At 55.4% G+C, this 17,609-nt stretch overlaps 1 protein-coding gene across 2 annotated transcripts in view; it reads right to left on the bottom strand.

Annotated features, from left to right (window-relative positions):
• Window positions 1-544: 544 nt before the first annotated feature.
• The window catches only part of ARFGAP3 (ADP ribosylation factor GTPase activating protein 3), a 39,732-nt gene continuing 22,667 nt past the window's right edge, over window positions 545-17,609 (bottom strand). The window contains exons 10-16 of one of the 2 annotated variants that reach the window (XM_053661889.1): window positions 15,837-15,965; window positions 15,302-15,424; window positions 10,608-10,736; window positions 5,860-5,983; window positions 4,624-4,714; window positions 1,903-2,024; window positions 545-1,462 (exon numbers count right to left, since the gene is read on the bottom strand). In XM_053661889.1, coding sequence (XP_053517864.1) covers window positions 1,445-1,462; window positions 1,903-2,024; window positions 4,624-4,714; window positions 5,860-5,983; window positions 10,608-10,736; window positions 15,302-15,424; window positions 15,837-15,965 — 736 coding nt within the window. In that variant the 3' untranslated portion in view covers window positions 545-1,444. The remainder of the gene's footprint in view (window positions 1,463-1,902; window positions 2,025-4,623; window positions 4,715-5,859; window positions 5,984-10,607; window positions 10,737-15,301; window positions 15,425-15,836; window positions 15,966-17,609) is intronic. The other variant, XM_053661890.1, reaches the window with a different exon arrangement.

Raw genomic sequence — 17,609 nt, 5'->3', positions numbered from 1 at the left:
GCCCTCAGACTTCGGGCCGCCGGCACTGCAGGGTCACGCCCTCTGCTGGTGAAGCCCCGTCTGGGGTATCTTGTCATGACAGCCCCCCAAGCCCGCCACTGCGCCCCTCAGTGACCCGAACATGTGTTGGGAACCTTACACCTGGCTTCTAGCTAAAAACATTGAGTTGATTACAGGAACCTGTGCGCTCCACAAGCCAATCGGCTACAGGTACGTGAGGTGTCCACGAGTACCAGTTGCACCCAAGTAATCAATAAGCGGGCCCTTCTTTGTCTCAAGCTAGCCAATAGCAAGCAACCTAATCTCTCCCTCCTTCCCTATATATATACCCAGTTCGGAAAAATAAAGTTTGCAGCTTGATCAGAATCTTTTGTCTTGCTGCCATTCTTTGCGCCTCTTGTCCCCCCAACCCATTTGTTCTAGGTAGGTGGTCGAGCCCCAGTTGACATGCATGAAACATCCACAGGAAACCACATCCTCATTCAAACACCATTCACGGTCACACCACAAGCCCCCACTCAAGAAAAAAGCCGGCAGTGTGGTCTGCTGCAGCTGTTTATTTAGAAGTCTACAAATTGGAGATTTTAAGAAAGATTCACAAAATATTCAGTTGAAAACACATTTCTGGCTCATCGAATTTCAAATACGTTTTACTCCTCTGAACAATATATTCCAGAGCTGTCTAAAACACAGCCAAATTACTTTTCTTTATTCGTTTATACACATTCTGTTAATTTTTTGAAAATGAAGATTAAGATGAAAAATATTGGCAAAACTACCCGATCACAACTGCTGCTTCCCCACGCACTGAAGTGTTTTCCGTGTGTCTTCTCGAGGTCAGTTCTCGCGGCGATGCAGCAGCTTGGGTGTGTCGCAGCCCTCGCTGGAAACTGTTTCTGAATTTACAGGTCACACAAAATACACAATTTACAAGGGGACAGACGCCTTTCAATGGCATTTTGAAACCCCTTCCTATGTGGAAACACGCAGGAAGCGACATTCCCCATTAGACACCGGTCGTTTTCGGTCTTTCATTTTTATCCTTTGCTCCATTTTTTAATGAAATGTGTGTTGTGAGTTGTGTCCCCGAGGCCCACCCAGCGTCAGCTGGCTCCGGGGACCGCCACGAAGGCTCTCTGTCCTTGGCCAGGTGGGAGGCGCCTGTGTCCCCAGGTCCCCAGCCGTTGGAACCAAAGATTCCAAGAAAACACGGCAAGGATACCCACGGATACACCAAAGGGAGGGCACGTGCAGGAAGGAACACAAACAGAAATGACAGTAAAGCTTCTACTACATCAGGAGAAATGTTACAAGTCAGTAAGGTACACATGCCACCTGAGCAGGCAGCGCAACAATCTGCAGAACTGGCCGGTCTTCACTGCAGTCGCGTGGTGGCCACGGGTTCACTGGGGAGGAATCTCTCCACGAAGCACGGACGTCGGGGCTAAGAACCGTAACGGTCCTGAAGAGAGAGAACCAGGAGACGGTCACCCACCCTCTGCAGGGCTCCGCATCCCTGCCACACGGCCCTGCCGGGCACTGCACAGCTCCAGGCCGTGGAGGGGGACAAAGTGTCCGGGCGGGCAGCGCAGGCCGAGGGCCGAGCCCCGGGAGGCAAGTCTGACGGGAGGACGGGACGCTCTGGCGGCCGAACCGTGAAGTGGGGACATCGTCTATAAATCAGGGATGCCACCTGCTCAGAAGGACTGCTGGGGGCTCAGCTGCCCTCGGGGACAGGGAGGAGCTCCGCGGTGTGACCGGAAGCTCCGTCACCAGTGGAGAGGTCCAGGTTACACCGCGGCAGCCACATGGGCGAGAAACACAGTCTCGCTTTCCAGCCCGTGGAGACGGTGAGAATGCAAACCCTGCGTCACACCGCGATCGTCCCCACGCCCCGCTCACCTGGATGGAAGTCATGACGCCGTTAGCAAAGACGGACAGCTTCCCGGCCACGGCCCTCACCCCCTGCTTCAGCTGGGCCACGTCAGGGGCGGTGGGCAGCACGCTCGTGAGGCTGTAGCTTCCTGCACACACAGCGGACGCTGGCTTGTCACTCTGCCCTGGCCGCACGGCCTGGGCCAGGCACGCAGTGACTTCAGATCGCGTGGGGCCCTCCCCACCCCACCCGAGGTCCAGGGAGGGGACCTGCAGTGGGGTCAGAACTTGGGTTCTGGCACCAGCCCCACCACCCTGCACGTGCCCCCAGCTGCACACCCCCCCGCGGGGAGACATGGCTCGGGGCCCGCAGGCCGCCCGGGTGCATCACTGGCACGGGCCCCGTCCAAGCCGTGCGCCTCTGGAGGGGTTCCTACCCTCTGGACGCCTACTCCCTCCGGGTGCTTAACACGAGACCTGACGAGGACGGGCTCAGTGAACACTGGACGGCTCCTGTGGTTCTGTGCGCTCAGCATCCCTTCCCCCTCCTTTGGGAAAGCCCTCCCCCTCCCTGTAGGCTGTTCCCTCCCCTCGACCCTACCCAACGGGCTGGGCACAGGACCCGGCCTGGCTGAGCAGGGTCTCCCAGGGACTGTGTACAGTCGGTGAGGGAGCCGTCTGCCTGCCCTGGGGCTCCTGGCAGGGCTGCTGCACCCCTGCGGCCGGGGCTGCGGTTGTGCCCCTGCAGGGCGGGTGGGCGGGGGAGCCCGGCCAGGGGACGAGGCCGGGGGCAGCCGGGGTTCTCTTGCTGAGGTCCGGCCGCCCCAGCATGAACACCAGCACACTGCCACCGCCCGGGTGAAGGGTGCCAGGCTACCACCACAAAGCTGACAACCAGGACCTGGTGGTGACCTTGCACCACACGACCGCAGTCAGATGCTGGGGGGCTTGGGGGCTGTGCGTGAACCGGAGCCTGGGGTCCTCCAGGGAGCCCAGTCCAGCTGTCCCCTCAGCTCCACCCGCCTGCTCCTCTGGGGGCAGAAACCAGGTCCCTCCCGAGAACGAGGGCAGGGACAGGTCTACCCTCCCTCGCTGCTCCAGGCCCCTGCCCCCTGGGGAGGGGCTGTAGGGGGTCCTCCCTCCGCCTCCAGACTCTAAAATCCTGTGGCTTTTGTCAACGACAGAGCAGAAGCCCAGCCCCGTGACAGGATCCGGGTTCGAATCCCGACTGGGTCACTGCCTCGCAATGCTGCCTGCCTATAAAACAGGTCTTTCCAGGACCCCCAGAGCCCGCATGGGGTCCTGAGCACGACGGGCCAGGACCCCAGTGTCACCACTGCACAGGGAGGTCCTGCGTCGTGCGTAGGTGTGGACAGAGGTCAGCAGCAGTGGCCTGAGAGGCGGCACCTCCTCCTACGACAAGTGTCCAACCCGGGGAGTGTTCAGAGAGGAGAGCACAGCGCAGGGAGGCCCAGCGCTTCCAACACTCGGCTCCTCCGCAGACCCTGCCGGGTCTGGGCAGGGCGCCCGGGGGACTGGGGACGGCCCCCAGGTGCCCTGGGGCGGCCGACAGATCCCCATGTCACTCCTCCCCACCCCTTCTCTGCACAGAACTCCTGAATCGTAAGCCTTGCAGCAAACCATGTCCAAGTGACAGAGTTCAGGTCACTAGGACGTAGGCAGAAGTGCCTTGCGGGGCGGGCACGCCCTTGCCTGCTCTCTCCCTCCCTCCTTCCTGCGCTGGCGTCTGACGGCTGCGCTGGCGCGGCCATGTCTGACGTGCGCTGGAGCGGCCACATCGGGCACCAGGTGAAGCAGAGAACGCAGCCCGTGAACGGCAAGGTGAGAGGGGCCTGGGTTCCCGACGCCGGGAACACAGTGCGCCGGCCCCAGACTGCCTCCCAGACAGTGCAGGAGCGGGGAACGGCCCCAGCTGGGGTGGCTCAGTGGACTGAGTGCCGGCCTGGGAACCAAAGGGTCGTGGTTCAATCCTAGTAGGGGGGCGTGCGAGGGGCAACCACTCATTGATGTTTTTCTCTCTCAAAACAAGAGAGAAACAGACTCAGATCTGGTTTAGTCTCTGTTACTGTGAGTTTACTTACTTAAGGCTCACTAATGATTTAAACTCTCAGGCTCAGTCTTGGGGCTCCCGGCCACCTCCCCACTGCAGTCTGGACCCTGAAGAGGGATGGGGGAGACAGGAGACTCCTCTCCGCCCACCTGTGCTCTGTCCTAGAGGCCGGAGGCCGCTGCGGCCACCTGCTCCGCCAGCCCCTGAGCGCGGGAGGGGCCTGGGGGCCTGTCCTGGGCCAGACCCTGAGAGGGCGCCTTCCGTGGAAGACTCCGGTCAAGCCTCTGTCACCCGTGTGAGGAAGGTGTCACCCACCCGCTTTCCAGAGCAGACTGAAAGCAGATGGATGTTCGAGGTCCCCCGGTTAGGGGTGGTCGGCAGGAGCCCTGGACTGTGACGCCACCTGAGTCGGACACCGCGTTCACGCTGTGCTGGGAACGCCCATCTGCGACCATGTTTCAGGGGGACGGCCCGTCGGGGAGCTCAGGGGCCACTGCTTAACCACACAGCCTGGCCTCCCGACAGGCAAAGCCTAGGAGAGCAACTTGGGCATTGCCTGAGAGGAGACGAGGGCGTCCAACGGTGGCTGTCGCCGACAGCAGCAGCCTCGGACGGGGCGGGGCGACGTCCCCCACGGAGCACACTCGTTCCCGGCGCGGACACGGCGCCCGCCTTACCTGCTGCCTGCTTCCTCTGCTCATCAAACAGGTCGGCCGAGCCTATGGCGGAGCTCCCCGAGAGCCTCTCCAGCCGCGCCCGGGCTTCATACTGGACGGGACGGGAAAAGGACAGTCAGGCTCCAACCACCACGAGCAACTCACAGGAAGGGCTGCCAGGGGCCGCCGGTCCAACCTGTCCCACAGCTCGCGCCCTCCAACTGCTGCTGAAGGGCCGCCTCCAGGGCAGGGCAGGGCCTGGTGCTCCCGTCGGGCAGGTCAGAGGCAGGCAGCCCGGCCACCGCCACCATGGCCCACGATCGGTACGAGGGACACGCAGAGTGAGACAAGCCACCGCTGGGGGACTGATCTGGGAAGCTCTCTCCCAACACCCATTCTGTGTTCTGTAACTGAACTCGAATGTGGTCAACTTTAAAGCGAGGCAGATTTTAGGGGTTGGGAAAAGCCTAGTGACACTCTAAATACGCATTTAAAAAAAAAGATTTATGTATTTTTAGAGAAATGGTAAGGGATGGAGAAAGAGAAGAAGAGGAACACTGATTGTCTGCTTTTTGTACACGCCCTGACTGGGGACCGAACCTGCAACCCAGGAATGGCCCTTGACAGGGAATCGAACTGACAACGCCCGACTGCGTCGTGCCAGTCAGGGTTCACTGTAAATACTATTGAAATGCGGAGCACGGTCTACCGCTGAAAGTCAAGTCAGCGCACGTCAGTAAAGACTTCTCTGGGTGGTCCCAGACGCCTGGCCATACACCCAGAATCTCCGGGGGCTTCATGTTAGCACGCGGCACCTCAGGATGGGGCGGGGGGGCCCAACACCCCCCCCCCCCGTCTCCGCTGGAGGGTTGCCGCTCAGCAGACCCCACTAAGACCGGGCACGGGCACTTGTGAGGAGGGATGCGACACGGTCTGAACCAAACACACCCACACTCTGTTTAACTGGGCTTAGGAACGACTGAAGCCCAGCCGCGTCGAGGTCGCCACGAGGTTATTAAAAAGGTGCTGAGTGGGTGCCGAGAAAGGGTGCGGAAAAGACCCCGCTGGCCACTCAGAACACTGAGGACGGAGAGGAGGGACAGAGGAGACAGCCCCTGCCCTCCGGCCACTCCCCCAGGGCTGGTCAGGGAGCCCCGGTGCGGGTCCTCCTCCTGTCCCCTGGGGCCAGGGGCTTCCCGCCCACGCAGCACCCACCGCCTGCTCCGGGGACCCGCGCAGACGCTCTCTGACACTCACCTCAGCCGGGGCTTGTCTTCCAAAGTACATATCTGATGAAATGGCTCTGACGTTGCCAAACTTCTTCTGGGCCTCGTCTGTGTTTTCAACTGGCTCGTAGTCTGGCTTGCGGCGAGTAGTAGGTCTACAGTTGGAAACAGCCAAAGTAGGAGAGACATGAGCAAGCTGGCGGAGTAGGAGTTTCCACCACCACCCTGCTATGTTGAACTTGACGTCCCCACAGATGAGGGTGCCTCTGTGGGGGTCCGGGCAGGGAGGGCCCAGCACACCACCGGGCACCAGAGCCAAGCCTGTGCACATTAAAGAAGGTGAAAGGAGCGGGTTCCCTCTGCCCGCATCATCCCTCCCCCAAGGTGGCACAGCTCAGTGCCCAGAGAGGCCCACCTGGGGGCAAGTGAGGGCCTCCCCCAGGGGCAGGGGAGAGGGTGGTGAGCAGGTGTGCCTGGCCTCCCCCGCCGTGTGGGACGTGGCCGAGGGCTGGGAGAGGCAGGGAACGCATCAAGGGCACATGGTCCTACTAAGCTCCTCGCAGAGTCCATGAAGAGGCCCGCTCCAGGCTGCCGGCACACCCCGTCCGCGGAGCTCCCAGAGGGCGCACCGGGCCATCCAGTGCTCCACATGCCCCCCCACGCAGCCCTCCCCCACCACAGCCCGCTCCCTGCACTGGCGGGCGGTGGGGCTTGGCGGGGCTGAGAGAAGGCACACCGTCTTCAAAATTCACCCCGGGAGGGAGGGAGAAGTGCGGAGTAGGGGCGTCCGTAGAAAGGGTCCGAGAAAGCCTCGGAAGCCTAGGAGGGCTGACGCTGGACAAGACTCTGAGGAACGTGGAAGATCAAGGGAAGAGGACACCACGGAGGGAACACAGTCACTTTGCAGGAACTGGTCCCAGAGAGCTGCCGACAGAGAATTCAAAGTCCTTCGTAAGGAAGTTTAGCCGCCTACGAGAATGCAGAAAGACAACTCAGCGGACCCTGGAACGTAATCACACATAAAAAGAGAAGTTCAAGAGACACAGAAATCACAAAGCAGGACCAAAAAACCCCCAAACCTATGGGCTGAAGAACACAATGAAAACCGCAACAGAGCGCGCCCACAGCAGACCTGATTAAGCAGAGGAAGAACCTGTGAACTCAAAGGTAACGTATCTAAAACTATCCCGTCAGAAAGAAAAAAAGAATGAGGGTGAAGAAGCCAAAGGAACTGTGGGACACCTTACAGGGGATGGAGACTGGAGGGAGAAAAGGACGGAACTCGAATTTAAAGAAACAGTGGCTAAACACTTCCCCAACCTGGAGAGAGAGACGGACATCCAGGTCGATGAAGCTCATAAATCCCCAGATTCAATCCAAAAAGGTCTTCACCAAGACACATTACAATAAAACGGTCAAAAGTCAAAAACAAAGAGAACGAAAGGGCGCGTCACACGGCAGGAACTCCAGGACGGCTGCCAGCAGCTTCTCGGCAGAGCCTGACGGCGGGGAGGCCGCGCAGGCGCACCGCCAATCACCCGACTGTCTCAAGAGAAGACTAAAAGGAGTCCTTCCAGCCTAAACGAAAGGCTGCCAATTAGTAACATGAAATATACGAAGTATAAAACTCACCGGTACAGGCGCACGCAGAAAACTACAATGGTGGTGTGTAAATCACTTAACTCCAGTATAAAGGTTAAAGACAAAAGTGGTCAAAACAACTACAGCAACAATAGTTTGTTAGTGGAAGGGCTGTCAGTGAATGCACAACAGAAAAAGAGGCAAACGGTGGCATCAGAGACGTAAATGCAAGCGGGGAGAGTGAGAGTTTCCGTCTGTGACCTAAGTCAGGTCGTTCCCAGTCCAGAACCCGCTGCTGGAACGGAACCTGGCGCCAGCCTCGTGAGAAGGCGGACACGGAGACCCGCGGGAGGTGCGAAAAAGGCAAAGCGACCAAGTCCCAGAGACAGAGAGAGGGAGAAATAAGAAGGCTGCAAAATAAGGAGAAAATAATGAGATGCCAATAGTAACCTTACCAATCAACAGTAACTTTAAATGTAAATGGATTAAGTTCTTATATCAAAAGACAGAGTGGCTGAATGGATTTAAAAAAACAAAACAGCCCTGGCTGGTGTAGCTCAGTGGATTGAGCGCGGGCCTGCGAACCAGAGGATCGTTCGATTCCCAGTCAGGGCACATGCCTGGGTTGCAGGCCAGTTCCCGGCAGGGGACACACAAGAGGCAACCACACATTGATATTTCTCTCCTTCTCTCCTTCCCTTCCCCTCTAAAGATAAATAAATAAAATCTTTAAAAAAACAAACAAACAGTCAAACACAAAATACCAAGCCTGATGGATGTGGCTCAGTTGGTTGGAATGTCGTTCTGTAAACGGAAGGTCGTGGTTCGATCCCACGCAGGGCTCACGCCTGGGTTGGGTTGTGGGTCTGGTCCCTAGCTGTGGTGCCTGCGAGGGGCAACCGGTCCGTGTGTCCCTCCCTCCCTCCCCCTTCCCTCCTCTCTAAAATCAGTAAGTGTGCCCTCGGGTGAGGACCAAAAATACGAGACACAACCACTGCTGCCTACGGGAGACTCGCCTGAGCTTTAAGGACACGTGCAGGCTGGAAGCAGAGAGGGAAAAAGATACGCCCTGTAAGGGGAAGCCAGAGGGGCGCAGGGCAGCCGTGTTTATCTAAGAAAAAACAGACTGCAACCCAAAAACTGTAACAGGAGACAAAGATCATCCAGTAACGATAAAAGGTCAATTCATCACAAGGAGACAGCGGTTGTAAACACACATGCGCCGGCCGTGGGAGCACCTGAGCGTGCTGAGCAAAATCTAACAGGTCTGAAGGGAGAACTGACGGTGCCCCAACGGCAGTGGACTCGAGTACCCCACTTTCGGCCATGGACACTTCACCCAGACAGAAAGCTGGGGCGGGATGCTGGACCTGAACTGTGCACTGGACCGAATGGACCGACAGGCCCGTCGAGGACACTCCACCCCAAGGTGGCAGGACACACATCCTGAAGGGCACACAGAACGTTCTCCAGGATAAATCCCATGTTGGCTCACAGAACAAATTTAAGTCCTATGTTAGGCCTTAACAAACTTAAGAAGGTTGAAGTCATATTAAATATCTTTTCCAACCATAAAAGTGGAAATCAACAACAGGGGGAAAACTGGAAAATTCACAAATATGTAGAGAAACTAACACATTCCTGAACAACCACAGGGCCAAAGAAGAAATTTTAAAAATGTCTTGAACCAGTGAAAATGGAAACACGACACACCAAGACTTCTGGGACGCAGCAAAGGTGGTTCCAAGAAGAACGTTCACAGCCAATGGGCACACGGAACACGGCTCCACGTCACCGATCATCTGGTTCACGCAAACCAACGCCGCAAGGAGGCACCTCCCACGCCCGGGGCAGCGTCCGGCATCAAAAAGGCAGAGCTAAGTGCTGCTGGGCTTGGGAGAAAAGGAGCCACCGCACACTGCTGGTGGGATGTGCATTGGGACGGCCACCATGGAAACCAGTATGACGGTCCCTAAAAAGCCAGAAATATCTTAGGATGAGGGACCCCACTTCTGGGTGTATGTTCAAAGGGGACGAAGTCAGGGTGTTGGAGGCGCTGCGATCCCGCGCTAGCTGGAGCACCACTCACAACAGCCAGGGCGTGCAGACACCCCGAGTGTCTGTCATCAGGGCAGGGGTAAGGCAAAGGGACACACACACACACAGTGGGTGTTGTTTTATCATAAAAAATAACCCTGCCATTTGTGACAACATGGTTGAACTGGAGAACACTGTGTTAAGCTAAATTAACCAGAGAAAGACAAATACTATGTGAACCATCTATCAGTAGAATCCAACATTTTTTTAAGAAGTTGGACTCAGAAACAGAGAGCGGAGTGGTGGGGGGGGACAACGGGCCATCTGCATTTACGAGGCGGGTGAGTTCTGGGGCCGAGAGGCCGGCATGGCGTTCACGGCTAACAAGGCCGTGTCTGCGCCGGAAACTGGAGAAGGGAGTAGATTGTGTGTGCTCAGCACACACAGACACGCACGCACACAAAACCAACAAAACCCCAGCAATGGGGTTAAACTAGTATGAGGTGAGGCAAGTGTGTTTATTTATAATGTGTAAACGTGCCGCTTTGCTTTTTAAAAAAGCCAACAGGCCACTTTTAAAAAGCCTGAAAATCCTAGTAAAAAAAACCAGTACACGCCCGAACCACACGACAGTGGGAGGAAGTCTCCGTGTCGAACGGGCCCATCGTTTCGCTCTCAGCCCCACAGTTTGCGCTGAGAAAACACCGAACACACCGCGTGCACCTGGCGTGCGGCTCCACACAACAGGGGGCGCAGAACGAGTCTCCCAGGACGGGCCCCGGTTGCGCCTGCTGTCCCAAGGTGACCCGACATGTCACCTTGCACTATCAACGCTCCCCGGTTTGGACAACGAATTAAACAGTCCTTCATCCGTGACGCCCCCCCATCTGGAGGCAGCTCTTCGCCAGGTGGGCGGGTAAACAGACTCAACGATAAAGAGGCAAGAACACAAGCACGTGGATGAGTTGCGAGGCACCAAGAAAAGTCAAAAGGTCTCAACAGACCAGTCTCTGCATAATTCTATTTAGGGCACCTTTCAGAAAAAGCAAAGTCAGAAAACAGCCCTGAGTGCCAAGAACGCCCTTGAAGCAGAGGAACAAACTCATTCACGAGCCCGGAGACGCCCCCAGAGGGGACGGCCGCACTGCCGGCCCCTCGCACCTGTCGGGGGGGCCTGTGGCTTTCGGAGCCACGTCAGGGTCTCTGATGCCCTTCTTCCAGTAGGCGTCCGAGCCGTCGTCCCAACTAGAGAAAAAGCTGCTCCTGACCTCCATCGGCTCCTCAAAGTACCTGTAAGACAAAGAGCAGAACAGGGACTCTGGGTGACCTCGCTGAGGCCACCCACGCCCGGTGTGCGGTGACTGCGTCCCCAAGCTCCCTGAAAGGGGAGGCAGCCCTGGGTCTGCCGGGTCAGACAGCAACGGAAGGGAGGCGAGTCATGGCCACAGTCACGGCCACCGTGCCCTGCTCGCCTGTGCCTTCTTCCACTGGTTTCCAGGGGCTGCAGCCTCGGGCAGGGGAAGCCTCTGTCTCTCTAGACGATCAAGGTGCCACCAAAGGATGGACAGTCACCTGCACCCTCAGCTGACTTCAGTGACTGAGGATGAGCATTGGCTGTGTATTAGGGTTGGGGGGATATTGTCACTGCAGCAAACCTAGTCTGTCCCCACAGCACGAGACATCTTTAAGTACTGCCCACTCTGGGTTAGGTATTCATTTTTGTGGCATCTGGCTCTGCTGAGTTAGGTAGTCACAAGTGACCCTGCTGGGCCTGGGATGTGGCTGAGGAGCTCCATGTTGGCAGTCCCTGCCACGTGAGCCACAGGACATGGCTTCGGTCCTAACAGTAACTTCCACATCACGTAAATGATGTTAATCGGCCTGCTCTGGAGTCAGGACACAGAGCTACGAATTGCTGAAACAGACCGAAATGGACCACAGTGCAGAGGCCCCTTCTGGCTGGAGTTTCGGCCTTGATCTGCAGACTCCGAGAGCCGCCCTTCGGTCCAGTTACACTGTAAGTAGCCGAGCATCCCCAACAAGACTACTGTCCAGAGCCCAACTCGGCTGCTGCTCAGCTTTCGGTCCTGTGCACTGAGCGAAAAATCGCAGACTGTGATGCCCTGGCCTTGAAGTTGGTTGGAGTGCCGTCCCGGACACCAAAAAGGTTGCGGGTCTGATTTCCAGTCAGGGTGCATACGAAAAACAACTGATTGCTTCCCTCTCACACCAATGTTTCTCTCTTTCCCTCTCTCTAAAAATAAATACAATCTTAAAAAAAAAGAATATAAAACAAAAAGGCAGGGACCCTGATGAGCTAAGACTTGGGCAGGGGAGGTAAGAACAAAAATACCCTTTTTTGAGGTAGAAACCAAAAAAGAGAGCAGGGGCGAATCTGCTGTTTGAGACAGTGTGAGTTTCTGTGAGTAATGGAGAGAACGCAGCATCTCCACTTCTGCCTTCTCTGGCGAGAGGGTCGTCACGTGCAAATGTCGCCAGGCCAGCCTTCTCTATGGCAGGAGAACGTGCAGCGTCCCAAGTGCGCCTGGACTCCAGCTAGAAGCTGGCCAGGCGCCTCCTGTGCAGACGGACCGGTGGGGGAGCCCGGAGCCGCGGGCTCTGCCTGGAGGGACACCCAGCCATCGCTATCCTGGGCAGAGACCAAGGCAACAAAGTGACCAGACGTCATCCCAGAGAAAGGAGGCTTGAAAGATATGGCATGTGTGTTGGCCTGGAGAGTTACTGTCAAATATGTGAGGGACTTATTTGTAAGGGCCCGAGGGAAAGAACTAAGACTGATTCAATGGGGAACTTAAAATGTACCCTTGTCAGTACCTATGGGGGGCTGGCCTCCCTTTGGTGAGGATACAGGGCAGGGAGACATATTCAGTCCCTGCACTTGTGAGGCTGGCGGGATTGAGCTCAGAAACCCAGGGAGGTTAGTATGAACGGACTGAGGAGGAGGAGGGGGAGGGGGCTGCACAGTCCCCTGGAGGGCCGAGGGCCACGGCAGTGGAGGGGGGGACAGTTGGAACTTCCAGGTTCTTCAAACCTGAGGCACTGGGACTCAGGATTTTGTAGACTAAACACCACTGTAAGGAAATAAAATGCTCATGCACATAAACCAAAGCGCTGGAATGAAGCGGCATCAGATTTAAGAAAATGACTGAGTTACTCGGAACGGCAGCCTCCGGATCGCATCCCCAAGTCCTGGCCGACTATCTCACGCTGGGTTTCCAGATCTCAGTCCTCGACGACTTGCACGTGAACTCTGCCTCCCACTCCGTCTGTCCCAACCTGAAAACCTCCCTCGGGGTCCCTCGTGAGCACACCCTGGCGTCGCACGTCCGAGTTAGAGAGACTGGGACGGCCCGCCCTCCTGAGGGCCACGCTGACGTCAGAGGCCAAGGGAGCTGTTTTAGTTTCCCCATTTTGTACTCAATATCCAACTGCACCGTCTATGTTCCGGAAATAATGGAACTCAATAAAAAACAGAAAACAAAGACACGGCTGACCTTATTTTTAACAGAAACAGCACTCGTCCATAATTCATAGCACTCGCGTTCTAATGGGCTGATGACTGATCCGGAAGCAGTGAGAGGTCTCCGAGGGCCGACCGGGCCTGCCCTCCGCCGGGCCCGAGGGCGCCCCCGCTCTGCTCACAGCGGGGCCGGCCCAGGCCCGGCCCAGGCCAGCGCTGCCTCACGACAAACAACACGCCAAGGTCTCGCTGGCAGGTATCCAGCGAGTGCAGTCTGTATAAAAACACCATCTGCTCCCAGGTTTCAAACATAAATAATTGTTTCATAGCAACAAGGGCCTTTAGGGCTGACTCTTCTGACCGAGGTCCCCAGGGGAGGAGAAGCCTGCAGCAGTCCCCACCTGCCGACCGGCCGACCGTCAGGCGAAGCCGCTCTGGAGCCCGTCGCTGGCCGGGAGCAGGGACGCTTCCCTTCCCCACTCGGCCACGCAGCAGCAGCACTGACTTCACCTGGGGCTTGTTTCCTTTACTTCCCGAGGGGCGAATGTCGAACCCACATTATTACCCAGAGTCCTCTGACCACACGCGCTCCCCTGCCACGTGTGTGGCTGACACGCTCTGCTCTGCACGCAGCTTCCACGCCAAGTCCAGCCCCTCCTTTTGTACTCCTTTTGTACTTGACCCGCAGGACAAGCATGTAGATACCTCTCGACGGCACGGCCCGGGTGTTCCTGCTGAACGAGCTGACACTGGGCTGAGGCACCATCTGCTCCCAATGGGCAAACAGGAGGCCCGCTGGTCCTCTGAAGGGCTACTGGCAAACACCATGGAGCCAGCGATTTTTTGGGGGTAAAATATCTGGACTTGAACTAATCTGAAGCTATACTAAGAGAGATTTTCAAGGATAGTCCCCTCCAGGCACTTGGACGAGCGAATAATGAGTCCACAAGTGTCAGTGTGTGAAACTGCTCCAAGCCTGTGTGACTGCCACACGACTAACTCCACAGCCCTTCAACGTGGCTGCGTGGGGACCTCCTCGTGAGCACCACCCACTAACGACAGACACACGTTCCAGTTCCCCAAACTAGCTTGAAGGTGGCCCTCGCTGTGGTCTATTGAAGTTCTAACAACAGCGATTAAACATTTAGACTGAGCCATGCGCCACCTGACTCGGGTTTACATTACCAACGGCAGGCAAAGTAACGTTAACGCCGGATGAGCACGACTCCAAACGCTCTACCTGCCTTACCCGGGACCCCCGCACTCCCTGGGGAGGGGGCCGCAGCCGGTGTCCCAAACTTCTGGACGAGGACGCTGCAGCGCGGAGAGGTTCAATAACTTGGCCGAGGCCACACTGTCATGAAGTGGCCGAGCCAGGTTTCAGACCCAGGTCGCCTGGTCCCTGGGCCTACACGCTCAGCCCCTGGCTTCCCAGCTGCCACCCATACTGCCAGTCATACCCCAAGTTGACTTGGCGCCCTTTTAGCAGGGCTCTCCCGGTGCTGGTCAGGTTGCTGGAGGAACCTCAGGAGTGAGATGATTCAAGTTCAAACCCGTTCTCCCTGGGCCTGCAGCCACCGGAGCCTGATGGCCGCACTCTCCAGGGCTGGCCTCACACCTGATCAGCCGGTGAGCGCACAGGGATGGGGGAGGCTTTGTCCCAGGGGCCCTTCAGAGTGCCAACGGTGTTTTCTTAACGTTCATTTTTATATTTTTAAAAAGATTTTATTTTTTGTTTTCAGAGAGATGGGGTGGGAAGGAGAAAGAAAAGGAGAGAAACATCAATGTGCAAGAGATACATTGATTGAATGATTGCCTCTCCCGTACCTGCCACTGGGACCTGGCCTGCAACCCCGGCTTGTGCCCTGACTGGGAATCGAACAGACAACCCTTTGGTTCCCAGGCCGGCACTCAATCCACTGAGCCACACCAGCCAGGGCTAACAACAGTGTTTTTTATTACTAAATACACACACACACACAGAATTTATTTACACTCTGCGCTGCTACCCGGAGACTCCTGAGCTGGCATTCCGAAACTGGACGGCCAGCTGAAGGCTGACTATAAATGTTCCGACCCTGGAACTAAGACCGCAACTTAATATCCATCTCTGGGAGGTGGCGTGTTTCTCCTACTTCCCATTTTGGATGAACACAACTTTCCTACCTTATTATCAAATATTTTAACATTAGCAAACATTGCCCACTTACAAATGTGTCCCCAATTTTTTTCAAAGGACACCCCTGACTCCAAAGTTTTTAAAAACAGCGAAGTAAACTGAGCTGCACTAGCTCCTAATGCAAAAAAACGAATCCGTTCATGCTAATCTCTGCTTTTCAAAACAACACTTTATGGATGACTCTGAACAGGTTACCTTGAGCTGGAAGTAAAACATGACTCGTCACCATCTTCGCTGTGCTTTTTCCTCGGTTTTGCTGCGACCGGCGCTTCCTGGTCAATGGTCTGCATGTCCGCCATTGCTGAATGGGAAATGCCACTTGGAAAAACAGAGAATAAAATGGGGAAAAATTACATTAGTTTGCTCATAAAGACACTTGTGTTCACCAAGGCATGTTTTCATCTATACTCGAACAAAAATTAATTGGCTGGTGAGGTTACAAATGGGAATAATAAAGACTTTTTTTTGGCATGGACGTGAGTGAGGACCGTAACTAGTTACACAAAACACAGCCACACACTTCAGTTCCACTGTGGCGTCTGCTGAATGACAAGTCAGCCCTGTTTCCCATTTCCGAAGAATCGACTTTGGCCGTTTTCACGCTACACTGAACACCAGTGTAGAACAAACCGATCAAAGGAAAGAAGGGACACTAAGGGAACGCTGCTCGGGCTGAACCCACTCAGGACAAACCCACGCGTGGTCGGCAGCCCGGCCGCGCTCCACGTACCTCCTGCAGCTCCCGAGCCCCAGGCCGAGTCTCTCCGATTCCGCCCTTCTCTGCCCGCTCATGGTCACCTTTTCCTCTTTCTTCATTTGAATTTCAAGGTCCTTATAGGCTAATCGTAAGGATGAAACGCTGCCAGAAAACCAAATGCTCCTTAATTCAGCTGTAATTCTGCGCCCTTCGGTTAAAATACTAAGCAAAATTAAATGTGTCACATGCTTCTAGCTTTGTGCTTCTTTCCACAGGTAACAATCACGATGGCAAGTTGGCATTTTTTAAAGGTTTTTTTGGGAGGTGCTCGAGATGATTTAAGTAAGTTGTAGTCACTGTTGGTCACTGCTGAACCTACATTACTGTCCTAGTTTATGTTGCCTATTACCACATAAAAGTAACTTCCATGACCTACTACGTTTAACGATGTACACCAAAATTACTTCTACATAGAATGGCAAAAAGCAGAATTTCTTCCTGGGCTGATATTTTATTACACTCCCACAGTGCACATCAAAGTATGAGGTTAAGTTCACTGGTTTCTCCTGATTTAAGATAAAACTATGTGCGCACTTGACTTTACACACAGAGGAATTAGAAGGGTCGCCAACTGCAACAGATGCTCCGATCTCCCCGCCGGTTCCCCACAGGCCCTCTGCGTGGAACCAGGCCTCTGAGAGCGTTTAGAACAGAATGGCCACCCCTCTGCCTGTAGAGTTTTCTGTACAGCCAGTTGGAAACTGGGCGTCTCTTTGTCCAACACCTGTTAAAAACACTGCACCAAATGGTGGTAAACACGCCCCTGACGCTCACGTTTCCTTAAGCGCTGCGGCGACTTCATTTTTCATAAAGAAACTGCCCCAAGCAGCCGTAACCAGTGTTTGGTCACACCGCAAGGGAGCGACCACGCTTCAGGGCCAGAAAGCAACCTGTCCACCTCACTGGGACGGCTACGCCATCGTCCACTGTATAAAGTTGTGCAAGATGTCATGAATTCCTCATAACCAAAGTACAGTCTAAACTCCATAACAATTCAAATGCACTTCTGTGTAGTAACAGGGAATGACAACAGAGTCTCTCGCTCGGAAAAAGAAATCTTGCTTTTAGTGTTTCCTTCCTGAGTCAAGCGGGGCTTCTTCATTTTGTCTTAACTTGGCAGTTTGTTTTCTGTACTACCAGTCCTACAGGGCAGGTTACAGCAACACACTCATTTTATGACTCAGAAAAAAGTACTCTTTCAAGTATAATTTTGGAAAGGAAACACCAGATCTGTTTAAAATCAGGAACAGGTACCACTGGGGTGACAGGTTCCCCTGGAAGACGAATGGATGGGAATGAAACAGTTCTGCTGGGAGGTCGGCCTCCCTAGGACCTCGCCACAGGACGGGGGTGCGGGACGGGGCCCACGCCCACGCTCACTGGACAGGTGCACCCTGGAGGTGCTAATGCGACCAGGGACTCGTTTCTCAGAATCGCCGGAGCCCTTCCGCCTGCTCCAGGGAGGGCGTGCGGGACACTCGGCTCGAGGGTCTCGCCCTCTGGGGAGCTCGGCCTCTTCTCCCACTTCCAGGAACTGTGCACGGCCCTGGGGGGGGCTGAGACTCTGCCAGCAGGAGGGGCGAGGGCACTGCAGGGACAGTCCGGGTTCACAGTCCGGCGATGCTGGCAACAACACTGTCCCTGGCAGCCTACTGAACCGAAATAACCTTATTTCCTTTAATAAAGTTAATAACTCCATTTCCTTTAATGAAGTTAATAACTCCGTTAACTTGCGGAAGAATAACA

The sequence above is a fragment of the Artibeus jamaicensis genome, unplaced genomic scaffold (assembly GCF_021234435.1).
Source record: "Artibeus jamaicensis isolate MK-2021 breed Jamaican fruit bat unplaced genomic scaffold, CSHL_Jam_final contig_233, whole genome shotgun sequence".
NCBI classification, from domain to species: domain Eukaryota; kingdom Metazoa; phylum Chordata; class Mammalia; order Chiroptera; family Phyllostomidae; genus Artibeus; species Artibeus jamaicensis.
The sequence above is the reverse complement of the archived record's forward strand: the minus strand, read 5'-3'. Positions and strand labels throughout refer to the sequence as shown.